This window comes from Tursiops truncatus, chromosome 17 (genome assembly GCF_011762595.2).
Source record: "Tursiops truncatus isolate mTurTru1 chromosome 17, mTurTru1.mat.Y, whole genome shotgun sequence".
Lineage (NCBI taxonomy): Eukaryota > Metazoa > Chordata > Mammalia > Artiodactyla > Delphinidae > Tursiops > Tursiops truncatus.
This window is the reverse complement of record NC_047050.1, coordinates 43061356-43079819: the sequence shown is the minus strand read 5'-3', so window position 1 is coordinate 43079819 and position 18464 is coordinate 43061356. Positions and strand designations below refer to the sequence as shown.

Here is an 18464-nt window from a genome sequence, read left to right as displayed (position 1 = left end):
GCAGAAAATTATAAGACACTGATGAAAGAAATTAAAGGTGATACAAATAGATGGAGAGATATACCATGTTCTTGGATTAGAAGAATCAACATTGTGAAAATGACTCTACTACACAAAGCAATCTACAGGTTCAATGCAATCCCTATCAAACTACCAATGGCATTTTTCACAGAACTGGAACAAAAAATTTCACAATTTGTATGGAAACACAAAAGACGCCAAATAGCCAAAGCAATCCTGAGAAAGAAAAACAGAGCTGGAGGAATCAGGCTCCCTGACTTCAGACTATACTATAAAGCTACAGTAATCAAGACAGTATGGTACTGGCACAAAAACAGAAATATAGATCAATGGAACAGGATAGAAAGCCCAGAGATAAACCCACGCACATGTGGTCACCTTATCTTTGATAAAGGAGGCAAGAATATACAATGGAGAAAAGACAGCCTCTTCAATAAGTGGTGCTGGGAAAACTGGACAGCTACATGTAAAAGAATGAAATTAGAGCACTCCCTAACACCATACACAAAAATAAACTGAAAATGGATTGAAGACCTAAATGTAAGGCCAGACACTGTAAAACTCTTAGAGGAAAACATAGGCAGAGCACTCTATGACATAAATCACAGCAAGATCCTTTTTGACCCACCTCCTAGAGAAATGGAAATAAAAACAAAAATAAACAAATGCGACCTAATGAAACTTCAAAGCTTTTGCACAGCAAAGGAAACCATAAACAAGATGAAAAGGCAACCCTCAGAATGGGAGAAAATATTTGCAAATGAAGCAACTGACAAAGAATTAGTCTCCAAAATTTACAAGCAGCTCATGCAGCTCAATAACAAAAAAACAATCCAATCCAAAAATGGGCAGAAGACCTAAATAGACATTTCTCCAAAGAAGATGTACAGATTGCCAACAAACATATGAAAGAATGCTCAACATCATTAATCATTAGAGAAATGCAAATCAAAACTACAATGAGATATCATCTCACACCGGTCAGAATGGCCATCATCAAAAAATCTAGAAACAATAAATGCTGGAGAGGGTGTGGAGAAAAGGGAACCCTCTTGCACTGTTGGTGGGAATGTAAATTGATACAGCCACTATGGAGAAGGTATGAGGTTCCTTAAAAAACTAAAAATAGAACTACCATATGACCCAGCAATCCCACTACTGGACATATACCCTGAGATTATCATGATTTGTCCCTGCCTATGTCTTTGGCATTATGTCTCATCTAGGTATTCCAGATTACTTGTAAACTTTTTATTTTTCCATATATAAAGAGAATGTTGTTTTTCTCTTTCTCTGTAAACTTCTATTCTTAAATAAGAAATGCAGAAAGGTATAAATTATACTAAAATAGGCACCTGTATACACACCACCCAACTTAAAAAATCATTACTAATACAGTGGAAGTTTTCCTTTTTTAAATTTAACTTTTTGTTTTGAGATAATTGTAGATTCATATGCAGCTGTTAGAAATAATACAGAGATTCTGTATACCTTTCACCCAGTTTCTTCCAATGGTAACATCTTGCATAACTGCAGTGCAATATTGCAATGAGGAAATTGGCATTGATATAACTCTCCAGTCTTTTTTCATATTTTGCCAGTTTTACAAGCATTTATTTCTCTGTGTATAGTTAGTTCTATATAGTTTTATCACATGCATTTGCTGTTACAGTCAAGATACAGAGCAGTTACATTACCACATGCCTCTCTTTGTACTGCTCTCTTATAACCATACCTACCTCTTTCCTTCCCCCTTTCTCATAATTCCTGGAAACTACTAATCTATTATATAAATGAACTAACACAATATGTAATCTTCGGGGACTGGTTTTTTCCTTCAGCATAATTCCTTTGATATCCATCCAAGTTGTTTTGTTCTTTTTCATTGCTGAGTAGTATTCTGTTTTATGGATGTTATACATTCATTCACTCATTGAAGGACATTAGGGTTGTTTCCAGTCTTTTGATATTATTAATAAAGTTGCTATGAACATTGATGTACAGGTTTCTGCATGAACGTAAGTCTTCCTTTCTCTGGGATAAATGTCCTAGAGTGAAATTAGTGGGTCATACATAGTCTTTTTTTAGTTTCAGCAGCAACTGCCAAACTGTTTTCCAGGGTGGATGTACCCTTTTACATTCCCACCAGCAGTGTATGAATGATCCAGTTTTTCTGCATCCTTGCAATTGTTTGATGTTGTCACAGTTTTCTGTTTTAGCCAGTAAATACTTATTTACTTATTTTTATAAGTGTGTAGTGATATCTCATTGTAGTTTTACTTTGAAACTCTCCAGTTGTTAATGATGCTGAATGTGTTTTATATGCTTATTTGTCATTTGCATATACACTTCAGTGACATATCTGTGTGTTTTGTACATTTTCTGATTGTGTTCTTTCTTATTATTGAGTTTTAGAGTTATTTTTATGTTCTAGATACTAGCCATTAGTCAGGTATATAGTTTGCAAATATTTTCTTCCAGTTTTTAGCTTGTCTTCTTAAAGACAAGCTTTCTGAAGTCTTCTTAAAAGGGTCTTTCATACCTTCTGGATGGGTGAACATGTAGAGGTGCACCCACATCCCTTGCCCTATGCTTCTCTTCCATCTGGCTATTTCTGAGTTATATCCTTTTATAGTAAGCCAGTCATGTAGATTAAGCAAACAAAAATATTGTGGATAATGGGAACCAGAATTCTCATCAATGTGGAAGAGAGTTACAAATATAGAAGAGAAAAGAGTGAATCCTGTGGTGATGAACTGGAATTAGAGGTGCAAATGGAAAATGCAGCTTTCACAAACTCATGTTACCATACTAATTATGAAGACTAATTCACTGAAGAAAAAACAGGACAAATCAAACAACAGAAGACCATGTAGACAAGAAAGAAAACAACTTGCAAGAGAAAATCTGAAATTAAACGTGTGTGGGATTTTCCCTGGGAGGGGGAGGGGAATATATTGGAGGACTCTCTAAATGAAGGGTTCCACATAATTTTTACTACAAATGTTTCATTAGAGTAAAGGCAGTTATCCTCTTGAGCCAAGTTTATTCACCTAATGCAAACTTCCCTATGTCAAATACACCTACTATTAAGAATAAATATAACCGTATCTGAAAAACCAAAAAAAGTGAGTCTTTTATAGAGCAAAGTTTTTGAATTCTGATGAGGCCTTCCTTTTATGGATCATGCCTGTGGTGTCAAACCTGAGAACTCTTTGCCTAACGCTATATTCTGAAGATTTTCTCCTATGTTTTTCCTAAAAACCTTATAATTTTATGTTTTACATTTAAGTCCGTGGCCCATTTTGAGTTATTTTTTACATATGGTGTGAGGTTTAGGTCAAGGTTCAGTTTTGGTTTGTTTTTTTTCTTGCTTATGGCTATCCAGTTGCTCCTCCTCATTTATTGAAAAGGCTGTTTTTCCTCTTTCCTTCTTTTCTATGTTTTTCATTAACATACAGTGAAAGCAAACTGTATAGATTCACATAACCACCATGACAATCAGTGTACAAACAATTCTATCATCTTAAGAAACTCTCACACCACCCTTTTGTCATTAGACTCTTCCCCCACTCCCAACCCCTGGCAGCCACTGATCTGTCCTTTGTCACTATAGTTTTGTCTTTTTAGAATGTCATATAATTATACAGCATTAACTTCTGTTGGTCAGCATAATGCCACTGAAGCATAATGCATCCCAATTGTTACATGTACCGTAGTTCATACATTTTGTTATTTGGGCTTTCCGGTTGTTCTTTGTTGGTAAGTAGAAATGTGATTGAATTTGTGTGTACTCACTCAGTGTTGGAGAGGGCAAAAGCCCTTCCAGGCTCAACTGCTAACCTCAGACAGGCCTGCTATGCTTTTCTGGCTCTTTTGGTGCTGTTGCATTCTCAGGTCCATCAGGCACTGCCTTCTTCTCACCTACACACCAACGTCTTGCAAGTCTTATGGCTGATCTTTTGTACCCACCTGCTTGTATATTGGGGTTTGGGGGGATACCGTGTCACATTAACATTTTGTTCTAAATGTCATCCGTGAGTTTTTGGTTTTGCCATCTAGCTGTGCTGCCTGTTTTTATGAAGGGATTCTGAGAGGTAGAAGAACAGTATTGCTGACTTCGCCATTTTCTCAGAATTCTTTCTTAACCTTTTTTCTTGATCTAGCTAAATCCTGTATATTCTTTAAAATTCAAACGTAAACACAAACAAACATTCATGTCACCACCATGTTGCTTGGGAAATAAAGCATTACCGAGACCCCTGAAGTTGCCTTCCTGATCACACTATCCTTACTCCCACTTGGGGGTAGCCAGTATCTTGACTTCTGTGATTATCGCCTTGCTTTTCTTTGTTGTTTTACCAACCATGTATGCAAATAAATCCCTAAGCATGTATTTTTATCTGCCTGTTCTACAACTTTATAAAAATGGAATCATGTTGTATGCCTTCTTTGTGTCTTCTATCAACAATATATTTGTAAGATTTGACTGTATTTAAGAGTTTTATTAATTTTCACTGTTGTATATGGCATTCCAGTGCATGAATATACCATAATTTATTTAGTGTTTAAAAAAATTTGTGTCATTTTCTCTTTTCACAATTGCAAGCAATGCTGTACACATATCCGTTTTTCCAAAGTAGTTGTACCAATTTGCATTCCCACCAACCAGAATATGACAGTATCCATGGCTACAAATCCATGGTAACATTTAATATTGTCAGAGTCTTAAATTTTTGCCTATGTATTTGGTATGTCATTGGTGTTTTGTGCTTTTTCACTTGCATTTCCCTGATTATTGGTGAGGTTGATAACCTTTTCAATATTGAGTGGTCATTTGGATTTCAACTTTCATGAATTGCTTGTTTATCTTCCTTGCCCATTTTTCTATTGTGAGATACATAGATAGATGGATAGATAAATAGATATAGATAGATATACACACATTCGCATACACACACATGTATATACATATATATATGTGTATATATATATATATATATATACACGTGTTTACACACACATATATTGGATGCAGTTCCTTTGGTGATTTACGTGGCAAATACCTTCTCCCACTCTCTAGACCTTCAGATTAAGAGGTGTACAATCAATGTACCTGAGAACCTGTATGATGGAAGTGTGAAAAGGAATACAATACCTGTTTAGGATTGACTGTGAAATGTAGTCCACAGTATTTGATGAATTCACGTAGTGGCTAATAAAAAATTAATGCAATGAATTAAATAAGAATGCAAGATTAAAATGGGGCCATGTGAATATACTGTAATGATGGGAATTAGAAAATTGATATACCCAGATTTCCTGTCCAGCACATGTATGATTTATTTGATCAGGGTCTTGTAAATATGCCCACTTACTAATTGGCATGAAAATAAGAGGTAATTTTAGATATTTCCAAGTCTGCAAGTAAAGGTTTTGAAATATGGTGTAAAGTGACCACCCAGATCTTTACAGGGTGCTTTCTGATCCTAAACTAATTATGGACTTTGGGTTCTCTTCCACTCCTAACCTGTGTTTACATCAGGGAAGTATCTACCATCTTCCTGTTTTTAAAGGGAGGCAATTTTCTACCAGGACCTGAAATATGAAGTGAAATTAGTCTTTGGACCATGGCACCAGGGGGAAAACCTAGTCCAAGAAGTAATTAACAACAGGCCCTGCCAGCTGGCGTTAACCCCATAGGCAATATGGGAATATCCATCAAGTTAAGTGGGGCCTTGATACTGTGCCAAACATTCTTTTTCCTAAATTTCTGGCAGTAGTGTAGGTCTTTCATTTATTATCTAAATTGTTATAAAATTAATTCTTACCTTTAAATTTAAGGCTTGAAAACAGATCATATGATTCATAATCCACTTCAGTAGTATACTTAAGCATTATAAAAATGTTTATATATTTTTAAATGTTAATTTAATCCACTAGTTTTTATTTGGTGTTATAGATAAATTGTAAACTGCTTTAAAACAGATCACAGATGCATTCTATTTTTGTTTTACTAGAAACTAAATTATTTTTTAAAATTCCTTCATTAACTACATATATAGGTTTCTTTTTCTTATCAAACAGATAATAATTTGAATGTAATTTTATTAATTATTTTTTCTTCGTGTATATTGCCTCTTTATATTGTATAAGTGAATGTGATTTCAGGCAGTTGATATATCATAGAATAACATTGGAAGGAGGGGCTAGGCAGCAGAAAAAGAAGAAATTATTAGAAAAGAGATGTGGCAAGACTGATAATTGTGAGCGTAGATATTATACATTTGGTAGCGTTTTGATTTTTGAGGCTTATTGTCTAGTTTAATCTTAAATTTGTTTTTCCTCCAACTAGGGCACCGAGATTCTGTGTTACTCATTCATCCTCAACAAAACATGCTAGTGCTGAACTGAAATTCTGGCACCTTCGTCAAGAGAAACCAAGGAAAGATGTCGACCCTTTTCCACAAATGGCAACCCTCTTGCCATTAAGACCTAAATCCTGCATTCCACAGATACCTGAGACGCAGGTAGGATGTACATTGATACTTTGATCTCTTAAGTTTGTAATAAAATATCCATGCTTGGGTTTTGTACACTAATACTTAAGTTTCATCATAAACCTTTTGTTGTTGTTTTTGCTTGTCGTTAATGTACATGCTGCAACAATTAGGAAATAAGAAAACCTATGGTTTGTTCTCCACCAATCAGCCAATGTGATCTTTTAAAAATGCATGATCATGTACTCACTTGCTCAAAAACTCTCTAGTGGCCTCCTCTCTCACTCAGAATACAAGCCAAAGTCTTTACACAGCTGTTCACACCCCTGCTGACTTCCTGACCTTATTTCCTAGCATTCTTCTCTAGCTTACACCACTCCACACTGGCCTCTTTGCTGTTCTTGGAACACACCAAGCAAAAACCTGGAAGGGCTGCACTTGCTGTTCCCTTCCCTTGCAGCACCCTTCCTCCGGATATGTTGCCCCTCACTCACTTTGGTGTCTGCTCAGATATCCCTTAATCAGAGAAGCTATCCTTGACTCTTCCATGTGAGCACACTTGTGGAGGACAGCACAGATACCCTCCCTCACTATCGGAGCCCTCTGCTCTGCTTTATTTTGCTTTATTGTACTTAAGACCATGTGATCTATGTTTATTGTCTTTCAGCTCCTACTAGAATATAAGGGATTTTTCTTTGTTAACTGCTTTTCCTCAGTGCCTAGAACAGTGCCTGGTGCTTAATAAATGTAAACTGAACAAATGAGTGAAAAGTAGCAACAGCAAAATTAGAAATAGTGAGCATTTTTTCACAATGGGGAAGAATAAGATAGTACAAAAAATGGGGAAAAGTCCACAAAGAGAAGAAAAGTTAACCAGCTTTACAGAGAAGAAGTAAATAATCCTATATGCTTTGGCATAGAGATATAATAAATGTACCTAACACCTGCATTTCAGAAGTAAGGAGCCTTATTAATCTTTCTAGCTTTAAAGGTGTCACAGAATGTTAAGTGTTATTAGCCATAGCCACACACAAACCCTTCAAAAAAAGATTACTTTATGATCAGGATATCTTATTTTTAAAAGTCAGGAAGATGTATAATTACAGTTTTTAAAATTCTGCTTCTACAAGTAGTGCTTTAGAGCTGGAAATACCTTACAGTTTTTCTATTAGTGATTTCTTAATCCTGTATACATACTAGAATCACATAGAGAGTTTTTAAACATACTGGTGCCTGGGTCCCACCTTCAGAGAGTCTGATTTAATTGATATAGACTGGGTGAGAGTCACTGTAAAATCAGGAGGTTAGCTTAGAATTGAAGTTCTCATCCTGCCTGAACATTAGAATCACATTTTAGAACCTACATTTTAATAAGACTCCTAGGTGATGTGTAGGCAAAGCATTGCTACAGGCTGGTGGTTCTCAAGCTTCAGCATGTGTGAGTCACCTGAGTCCGAATAGAGACTTCAGGGCTGCACTTAAAGATCAATATTCAGTAGGTCTGGGATGGGGCCCAAGGATTTGCATATCTAACAAGCTCCCTCCCACGTGATGTTTTTGCTGCTGGTCTGGGGACCACACTTTGAGTTAGTGTCACTGTAGTGAGCTAATGGTTTCTTATCCATTGTTTAGACATTTTTCTGACCTCCTTTGCACTTGTGGCCTTTTTGTATGCCACTCTACTGATAAATCTGAGCTTCCTTGTTAGCCCATGTGACTTTGTGACCCAGTCACAAACCTTAGAGGTGTGGTGTAGGGAGCACATCATCTGATAACATTTGGCTTTCTGAGTACCATCACCATATGTTGTCATCGGTGTTTTCTAGTTGGATAACTAATTCTGATCTCATTCTGTTTCCCCCGCAGAAAACAGTGTAAGGAATGGAACTCGATTCTGTTTTCTGTATTTTTCCTGTTTTAAAAGTTGAGATATCATTTATGTAGAGTAAAATTCACCCTTTTTAGTGTACTGTTCTGTAATTTTTGACAAATATATACATTGTGTAGCTACCATCACAGTCATGATATAGAGCAGCTCCTTAACCCACCCCCCAATTCTACTGTGCCCTTTTGTCAGTTTTTTCTCTGTCAGTTTCTTTTTGGCTACTTTTCTTGCTTTCTCCCAAGCCAGAAAGCTCAAAAATTCTAATTTAGGCCATCCTCTCATTTTAAGTATAATACACTTAAAATTTTTTTTTATATTAAGGAAACTTTTTTATTGTGGTATGGTAAAAAGCACATAACAAAATTTACTGTCTTAACCATTTTCAAGTGTACACTGAGGTAGTAAGTATATTTGCATTGCTGTGAAACAGGTCTTCAGAACTATTTTATCTTGCAAATTTGAAACTATATACCCATTAACCAACCCCTCCTGCATCCCCTGGTAACCACCATTCTACCTTGTGTCTATGAATTTGCCACTTCTGTATGATACACTTTTCATAAGCCCAGTCCCCTGTGGTCCCACTCATTTAGTGAGTATTGGTTAATGTCATGCTTTGTTCCGAATTACTAAAACAGATGTGAGCCCTGACACCTAGAATGTTATAAGTAAAACATACTTAAGTAATTAATTTTGTTTATAGAATTCTTAAAAAAATATGAGTAGCTGTTAGCCACCTAGAGTGTATATGAGATTTTATTGTTTGTTCTGGATAATAAAGCATCACAAATAAATTTCTTGCTCTCCAGCAGCACATATTACATTCTAATTGAAGTTGACATGTAAGAAAAGTTTGTTTCTTTTTCAAATTATAAAAATAATAAAACTACTGTAAATGTGGAAACTGAAGAGACAAATCACTCTGATCTCACCGACTTCTAGACAACTATTAACCTATTTTCTCTTAGGCTTTTTGTGAATTTTTAATTGTAATATACTTATATTTTTAATATACTTATATTTTTAATTGTATAATATACAATTTTTAATTGTAATATACTTATATCTTTCGATTCTGGTAATTTCTTCATCAGTATTTTTCCATAATTTTCATAATCCTTACTTTTAAGTATTATATAATGTTACATTTATATATTATATGTATAAATACATGTATAAGTATATATAATTGTTTCTTTCTCCTCTCTTTGGACATTTAGGTGTTTGTATTTTTTTGATTCATGTATGTAGCATCTCATGTTCTAGATTTAAATAATTAACTTTTGCCATAAAGAACATTTAAGAATGAGAAGAATACGCATGAAAATAAAATATCCAAAAATGGAAGGAAATAGTTCTGTTAAGATATAAGTCTCTTATGGACCAATGGTGTCCACACATCTTTTCCCGCCCTGCTACCTGCATTCCCTACCCCACCACACACACATACACACACACACAGGGCACTAAAACTTATTCAGTTACAGAATAAAGAAAAGTTTTTACAAAGTTCTTCCTCCAGGAAAGAGTCTTTTTTCATAATAACATAAAGCCTTTGGCCTTGTTTTTTTAATACTCTCAATAGGTATAGGGATTTCAGCCTGCTGGTTACATGAAAGTTGGAGTTTGAGACGGAGAATAAAAAATATTCTCCGTCTCAAACATAGTATGGTAAGTGGTAGAGTGAGGAAAGAAATCCTCCAATCAAAACAATTTTGAGGTATTTTTGGAGAGCTGTGCTTTATTCTCTGTCCTTTTTATCCCATTTTGCCCATTTTTCACTTTGTTCATTATCTTACTACTTTTTAGAAAGAAGAATCCAGTTTATTACAACTTTCTAAATCTCTCAAGAAACCACCTAGAGTAAAAACAGCAATTCAAAAACCTTGGAAGAGTGAGTCTTTGAATCCAGTTTTTCCTAAGGGTGATGTGATTAAGAAAGGGTAGGTGCAGCTTTTTGTGTCCCAAGTGCTTTTCTGCAATGATAAGATTTTTGAAGAATTTAAAAATTAAATAGAAATTGAAAACTAATACTTTTCTTTTTTTACATGAGTTCTTATATTTCAGGGATAGATATTAGAGGGTTGTATTTCCCATGCATACTCTAATTAATCGTAGAACGCCTAAGACTGGTAATTTTAAAGAGGTGGTAGTTATGATCTCTAGCTTCTCATGAGCTGTACAATCAAAAGACGTCTCTGAGAAGATTGCCCTTCAATTCTTTCTTTTCCCTGCTCAGTAATATTTCTCAAGCTTGAGAACTCAAAATACCCTCAATAATATTGTACTTATTTAATACAGTATATTTTAAAAATTCGTTTAGATTTGCCCACCTATTTACGCTTTTCATTGTTCTTTATTTCAAACGGAGTTATTTTCCTTCAGCTTGAAGAAGTACCCTTTGGTGTTAACTTTGGTGTGTAGTCTGCTGGTGGATAATGATTTGTTTAAGGATTTATTACTTCACTTTTATTCTTCTTTATTGAGATAAAATTTACCTGTCGTAAAATTCACTGTTTTAATCATGTTCAGGTATACAATTCAGTGGCTTTTAGTATATGCACAAAGTTGTAAAACCATCACCACTATATAATTCTACAACAACTCATCAGCCAAAAGAGAAGCTCCATCTCATTAACAATCACTCCTCACTCTTCCCTCCCCCAACCCCCGGTAACGTCATCTACTCTCTGTACCTTTCCCTTCAAAGGAGAAGAGAGGGAAGGGTTCAGTAACCAAGGCAATGGGGCTACCTTGGACAGGAAATAGGACACTTCTTCCTGAGACAGGATGGAAGGAAGTATGGGTGGGTGTAGGTAAATATATCTGTTGATAGATAAATTTGAATGCTTTCAGCTGCAAATAACAGAAAAGTTGACTAACAATGGCCTAGACAAATGGAATTATGTTTTTCACAGAGCAAGAAATCTGAGTGTAGGCAACTGCCAGTATTGGTTCACCAGATCAGGAGTATTGAGGCCTAAGTCTTTGTAATGCTCTTGGCCATTCCTTTATAGTCAGTGGTGTTACAGCTCCTGACATCAGGCTTTCAAATCATAAAGAAGGAGGAGGGGCAATATCCATTAATTCTCTCCCTGTAGTCAGGAAAGCAGGCTTTCATAGAAGCTCCCCAGCAGACATCGTTTTATATCTCAGTCATAACTGTTACATGACAACCCCTCCCTACCTGGAGTCTTGATAAGTGAATATTCAGCTTTTTCAGTATTTTAGTGATGCTGGTGATAGAATCATGTTGTCAGAAATGGGTGTTGAGTTAGCCAGTCAATTAATAGTGTCTGCTACATGGCACAGGGGAAACTGAAGCATGATGTACCTACATTTTGTCTGAGAAGAACCTGCAGAGTAATCTGCTGGTGGATTGGCGTGGAGGAAGGCTGATGAGTTGGAACAGGCATGGGTTATGGAGCTGGAAAATGAGGTTTGGAAGAATTGCAGTGGGCTATGGGAGAGGGAGCTGGATGAGAAAATATAAAAAGCTAATGTTGAAAGTCATTAGTCTAACTCCAGAGTCTTCCATCATCTCATCTCAAACCACCACATATAAACCCTTATGAATCCCACCTGTTGTGAGGATTAAATATGATCATATGAATTATATTTGGCACAATGTTTGGTATGTAGTTTAGCTGTTAGTGTTCTCTTGCCCTAAGAAAATTAGTTAACTTGCTGCATTTTAAACAAGACTTTGCCTACTTACCTTCATACATTGTTCACTCTTCTCACCATCTGAAGAACCCCTCTAAACACAGCCCCCACACACACATACACACAGAATTTATCTTCCACCCATTACTCAGGAAGAAGCTCATTTCTTTAATTACTAATATAGCTCCAAGGGACTTCTCATTCTTACACACCCATAGTTTTATTATCCGTCCCAGACATTTGGCATCTGTGATATGTTCACGAATTCATTCAACCAGCAGTTATTTTATTGAGAGTTGTCTTTATGTATGACTGTACCTCATTTTCTCAACTGCCTCTTGAGGGCTGGACTTGATGCTGATACTTTTTTTTCTAATTCTCTCACAATGCTTAGGAGCACGCCTAAGATTCAGTGAATGTATACCAAAGGTGCTCAAAATATTTGTTGATCAATTCGTTCTCATCCCTATAATTTAGGTCAAGGCACATGTCAGAAAGCAGCAAAATTATTTGTTTAGCATCTTTTACTGACATTTCTGAATGTCTGAAGCCCCAGCTGGGTAGAAGATATACTTATACAGAAGAACCTGTGGTAAGTATTTTGAGAACTGAGTAATTTGATTCCTCATTTAACCTATTCAGTGTCCCCTGATTTTAGAGAATTTTTAGTGATTTACCATAATGACTTTTTTCTTTACTGAACAAAAGAATTATTTTTTCCTTACAAAAGGATTTTTATGCAGAAACTTTCTATTTCCTTTTGTAGTACCATGTTGCTGTGTACTCTGTTGATTACTGTTTTCAAAAACAGCTACATTCTCGTTTTGGTATGATCACACCTCAGACACAAAATAAAGCCCTCTAGGATTTTTATTACATTTTTAACATTTTATAAAAAGTAATATTCTATGTTATGTTTTAGAAGTATGTTTAGAACTTTTATAAAGCAGAGTATTTCCAGTGTGTGGTTACTTTGATAATATGGATTTAATACACCAGTTCTAAATGAAAATTTCACATTCTTTAGCAATTATACTTTAGGTAGAAACTTTCGTAGTCCTAGTATGGACTGAACATTTGCATATAATTTTGGACTATTTATTTTATTCTAAGAAAACAGTTCTCCTTTTCCTCTATTTAGTATTATTTCCTACCCAAATAATGATTTTTTAGCTTTGGAATGCTAATGGTTAAACATCATAAAAACATTAAATTTTCACCTCAGAATTTGTTTAGTAGGGGGATAAAGGGAGAGGCAGAGAGACACTATAACAGAGAGAGCAAGAACCTGATTTAAACCCTAAATCGTCCATTCCACAGTTATCTTAAGATTACAAAGAAGTAGTCTGAGTTCCACACAACAGATAGCAAAGAGCTCATGTGAATATGGACGCCCTTCCTTATTCTAGAGTTACTCTTGTGCTTGGAGAAATAGCCAGCTTTCTGTGTTTCAAGAACGGTGTTAGGCTTGCCAGCACTGTTGGCAGAGAAGCCCATAAATAGCAAAGTTTTATGAGAACTTATACTGCCATTTACACTCTGAAGGCCGTGACCTGTATGGAGTGAGACTGTCCAAAGAGGGACCCCGTAAGGACAGTTAATGAGCATCACTGAGAGGCCTTGAAGATATTTCTTTTTATAACTCTCTTGTAGCTATTATAGCAGCGGTTCAAGGCTAAAATAACAGTAAATACGTAGGAAAGAGGCCACCAACAGAGATTTGGAAGACTCCTAAAATGGTGTCACGGTGCCTGAAATGTGAAAATAGTTGAGGTTGGGAAGTCAGTTTAATATTAAGTTTGAAATCAGATTAGTTTATAATAGAATGAACTCTGCTGCTATAGTTGGCTCCATAAACGAATCTTGTGGGACAGGCAGATGCAAACATACTGCATTAATTACATATATGGTACAAAAATAAAATAAAATAGTCCAGTGGGGAAATGACAGCTTGGTAGAATTTATGAAACCCTGTTGTTGTACAATGCCATAAAAAAATAACAATGTTTCTGGGTGGATAATGTACTTCTGTTTTGTTATCTAGATTAAAACCATGGCAGATGGTGCCTTGGGAGGATTTCACATGGAAAATTTGTTGCAATCTTTGTATGTAGAAAATAGAGCTGGATTCTTCTTTACTAAATTCTGTGAGAACTCAGGGAACAAGGTAGAAGATAATTATTTTAAATCTAATTTTATACTTTTACTTCATTTAAAATGAGAGATTGAAATAATTTAATGCTCAGATAGTTATATTTGATGTTAAAATTCCCATCTCCTCTGGTAAGAAATCTCATGTTAAATATTTAGTAAAATTTTAAATATCTTAATTATAATTCTCTTTGGTTCATTTTCCTACTAAAATTACAAAGAAAAGTAAAATACAGATAGACAAGAATTGACTTGCATTATTAATAATAGATTACTTTCATATAACTTTGTTTCAGTGCAATGTATATTAACTTCAGTGCTGATTTCTATCAATCCTTTACGTTTTATTTTTAATAAGTCTAACAATGACAGTTGCAATGAATAGTAACAAACTTTTTCTAGGTTTTTTGTTTGCTTGTTTTTTAGTTGTCACAAACAGTCTTTATTTTGCTCAAATGAAAAGTATTTCACTAGCTCAATTATTAGAGTTGTGTTTGCTTCTGGTATAATATACATTTGCCCACATATATCAGAATACCTTCAGATTTTGGTTTCATGCCAGAGATAATGTGATTACTTTTTAATTATTAACTAGAACACTTACTATTTTAATGACCAATTATGTGAGAAACGTATATACAAAAATATAATGATCCAGTGACAATACCAATAAATAATTTGTATGTTGCCAGTTTGTGATATAAGATAAAACCACCTTAAATTGAACCTGATTTATAGTAACACCAAGGAGCTAAACAATTATTTTTATTTGAAATTAGAGCTTTGTAGAGCTTTAATAATTGGGTGGTAGTAATTTATGTACTTTTTCCATCTGCAGTTTTGGAAGAACAGTGTGTACTTTTGGTTTGACCTACAAGCTTATCATCAGCTTTTCTACCAAGAAACAATTCACCCTTTTAAAGTATGCAAGCAAGCTCAAGTAAGTAGTAAATAATGTTGGTTCAATGTGAAGCACTAAGTACACAGAAATGAAAAGTTGTGTCCAGCCTCAAACAAGAGAAATCTGGGAGTGTGGGCAGAAAGGCAGCAGCTAAATTGTTGCCATTGAGTTACTTTATTTAAATGTCAGCAGAATATTGTTTTATAATCTGATTTGTGGGTTCTCAGTTTTATCTATTTTATTTGGTATGCCTTATTTTCTCTTTGCTGCCGATTAATTGCTCTTCCAACAAAGGACATCTTATCTTTTTTTCTAATTTATGCCTTTTTGGTTTGGTTGTGAGTAATTTAAAAGAGAACCCTGAGAGAGGACTTGTAATGAATCATTGAAGTGATTGGGAGCAGAGGCATTGACCAAAGATGTTCTCTGAGCTTCCTGCAGCAATCAGCTGTTGGAGATACTTAGGCTATTGGACCATCTAAAGATGGGGAAAGAATGTTGACTGATTCTGTGTGGCATAGGCCCTGTGTCATCACCTGGCCTTCTGTGCTACATGCTAATGTAAGACAGATACTCAGAGTTGGAGGAAAGAACATCTTAAGACCTCTCCAAAGCAAAATAGAGGACGGAGAACAGAGGATTCTCTGCAAAGAGAAAGAGAGAGTAGCCATTTTTTGAGGGGAGAAAGAAAGGGAATAGAATTATGACTCAAGCTAACTTATCTTTTCAGTTTTTATTCTTAGGCTCTCCTAATCTTTTATGGAGAGAGGTCCTCAAGCCTAGAAAACTGCTGATCACTTCTATATCTGTTGATCACTTAAGTGGTTCTTATAGTCTGAAATAACCCCATTCCAGGGGACCTTTCCTTGAGCAATGCTGAGGAGATTAGCTTCGTCATATTGTTTATTATCGTATTATAATCTTATTCAGGACATCAGAGAGTACTCCTGGGTGTTTGCTGTTACCTCCACCACCCTGACTTTGGCATTAATAACTATGTTTTATAAATCAGCTGACAGAACTTTGTACTTTTTACCATGAGAATTAGGGCTTCGGTTCCTACAGAGCCCAGATCTGGCTCCATGAAATCATGAAACTGTATCTCTAATTTGCCAGTACCATTTTCTGAGACCACACAATTGGCTCTTCTGCTTGTTAATCCTTTACCTGTAATTCTCTACTTATCCTCCTTTCCCTAACCTATTGCCTCTGACTGCTAAAGTGCCACCATTTTTTTTATGTTTTCACCACTACAAGGCTGACTCCTCTAAAAATCTTCAGCAGCTCACTCAGTTAAGTAGGTTTTTTTGTTGCTGTTGTAATCACAATATTTCCATATACTTGTAAAAGGGGAAATTCTGTTTGAGCTTGGTAGACGTTAATTCTTTGTAATGGTATTCAACCAGCTATAAATGATTGTGAAACAGGATACACTCACAATTTTGTTATTCTGAGATATTCTGTTTGGGGATTATCGAGGCCCATAAGCTTTTTATCCTTCCGTAGCTTCTCTTTTGAAGAGTCAAAACAGTATGGGGGGAAGGGAGTGATGGAGACATTGGTTTTAGTTTAACTGGGGGAAATAAAAGGAGCAAATCATGTAATCTTTTTGACTTGCTTGCTTTTTGCATCTGTGGTTATTTTATTTTTTGGTTAGTGGAGCAATTGTCTAAATTGGTTTAGGTTTTAATTATCCAAGATTTCTGCCCCCAGATATAAGAATTGCTTCTAATACCATGGTCCTATAGATTTGTTTCACAACATGAAATACCATTGGTTTCTTTATAATAGAAATGCTGTATAACTTCCTTCAAGGGTACATGTACAATACAGATCTTTGGATTGATCAAGCCAATGGCAGAATATAATCAGCTGGCACTGTGTTAAAGTTGCCATTAACTTGATTTTTTTTTTTTTTTTTTGCGGTACGTGGGCCTCTCACTGTGTGGCCTCTCCCGTTGCGGAGCACAGGCTCCGGACGCGCAGGCTCAGCAGCCATGGCTCACGGGCCCAGCTGCTCTGCAGCATGTGGGATCTTCCCGGACCAGGGCATGAACCTGTGTCCCCTGCGTCGGCAGGCAGACTCTCAACCACTGTGCCACCAGGGAGGCCCTAACTTGATTTTTATATTGTCTTTGTACATCTGATGAGCTGCGTGGTAAGAGACCAGGGGTTGATTACAAAAGACTTACATGCTTTTCTGTATGCTGATCGACACATTACATACCTTGAAGTTTTATTACCTCAAGAAGTATTGCAGAAATATCTGTGGGCAGACTAGATGCGAGGTCAGTGATAGTGATTTAGCATGACTAACTGTGGTCCAGGAGTTTGAACGACAGTCTTGGGCACATCCTGAAGGTTTCATTGCACAGCTTCCAGATAGAATCGTTCAGTTAGGAACCAAATGAAATGGTCTTGGCAAGGAGGAAGAGAAGCACCACCAGAGTGCAAAGATATAGTCTTTGATCCTAGCAACAACTTGCCAGTGGACCATCTATCACTGCCAAGATTTGGAACCAAGATTTCTGCCAATAGTCCTACTGTTTTTTTAACATTACATACTTGCTTCAGTGAGACCATTACAATAGAATGAAGTGGATCTGGGTACCACAGTCTTTTGTAAGTTCTTCCATCTTTGTAGAAACCTTTCAAACTGTATCCCAACAAAAACTACACATTTAGAATTTACCACTCTCCAAAGCATATACATTGGGATTTTAAAAAAATTAGTAAATGTATTATACATGCATAATTATTATACATGTTTACACATATGTATACATACACACAAACATGTTCAAAATAAAAAATCAGTGGGAAGGAGGAAGAGAGAAAAAAAGAGTAAAAATTAGAGCCTAGGAGCAAAATTATGTGGAGAATGTAGGAATTAATGAGTAGAGAGGGTAGATAAGAATGAAATGAAAGTGAGGAATAAGAGGATTGCTAGGTAAATCCACGGCACTTTTACCACGGAGTGCTATTGAATCTAAAGATGTTCTTGCAGCAATGTGAGATTTTTGCCTTATTGAATTGAACATCAGGGTAACACATTTTTAAACTGAAGTATAGTTTATTTACAATGTTTCAAGTGTACAGCAGTGTGATTCAGAATATATATATATTAATTTTGTTTATACCCAGTAAGTAGTCTCAACTATTTTTTTATTACCATCAATGATGTATAGATTTATTTAGTTATTTATTTAACATCTTTATTGGAGTTTAACTGCTTTACAATGGTGTGTTAGTTTCTGCTTTGTAACAAAGTGAATCAGCTATACATATCACGCACAAATTTCATGCTTACCATTGGTTTTTGCATCACATTCCTTCCTTT

The 18464-nt window shown here is 35.6% G+C and overlaps 1 protein-coding gene across 1 annotated transcript in view; it reads left to right on the top strand.

Annotated features, from left to right (window-relative positions):
• RGS22 (regulator of G protein signaling 22) overlaps positions 1-18464 on the top strand; it is a 181304-nt gene that overhangs the window by 64775 nt on the left and 98065 nt on the right. Inside the window, exons 10-14 of the mRNA XM_073794632.1 lie at positions 6377-6551; positions 10216-10349; positions 12550-12664; positions 14117-14239; positions 15062-15163. Coding sequence (XP_073650733.1) covers positions 6377-6551; positions 10216-10349; positions 12550-12664; positions 14117-14239; positions 15062-15163 — 649 coding nt within the window. The remainder of the gene's footprint in view (positions 1-6376; positions 6552-10215; positions 10350-12549; positions 12665-14116; positions 14240-15061; positions 15164-18464) is intronic.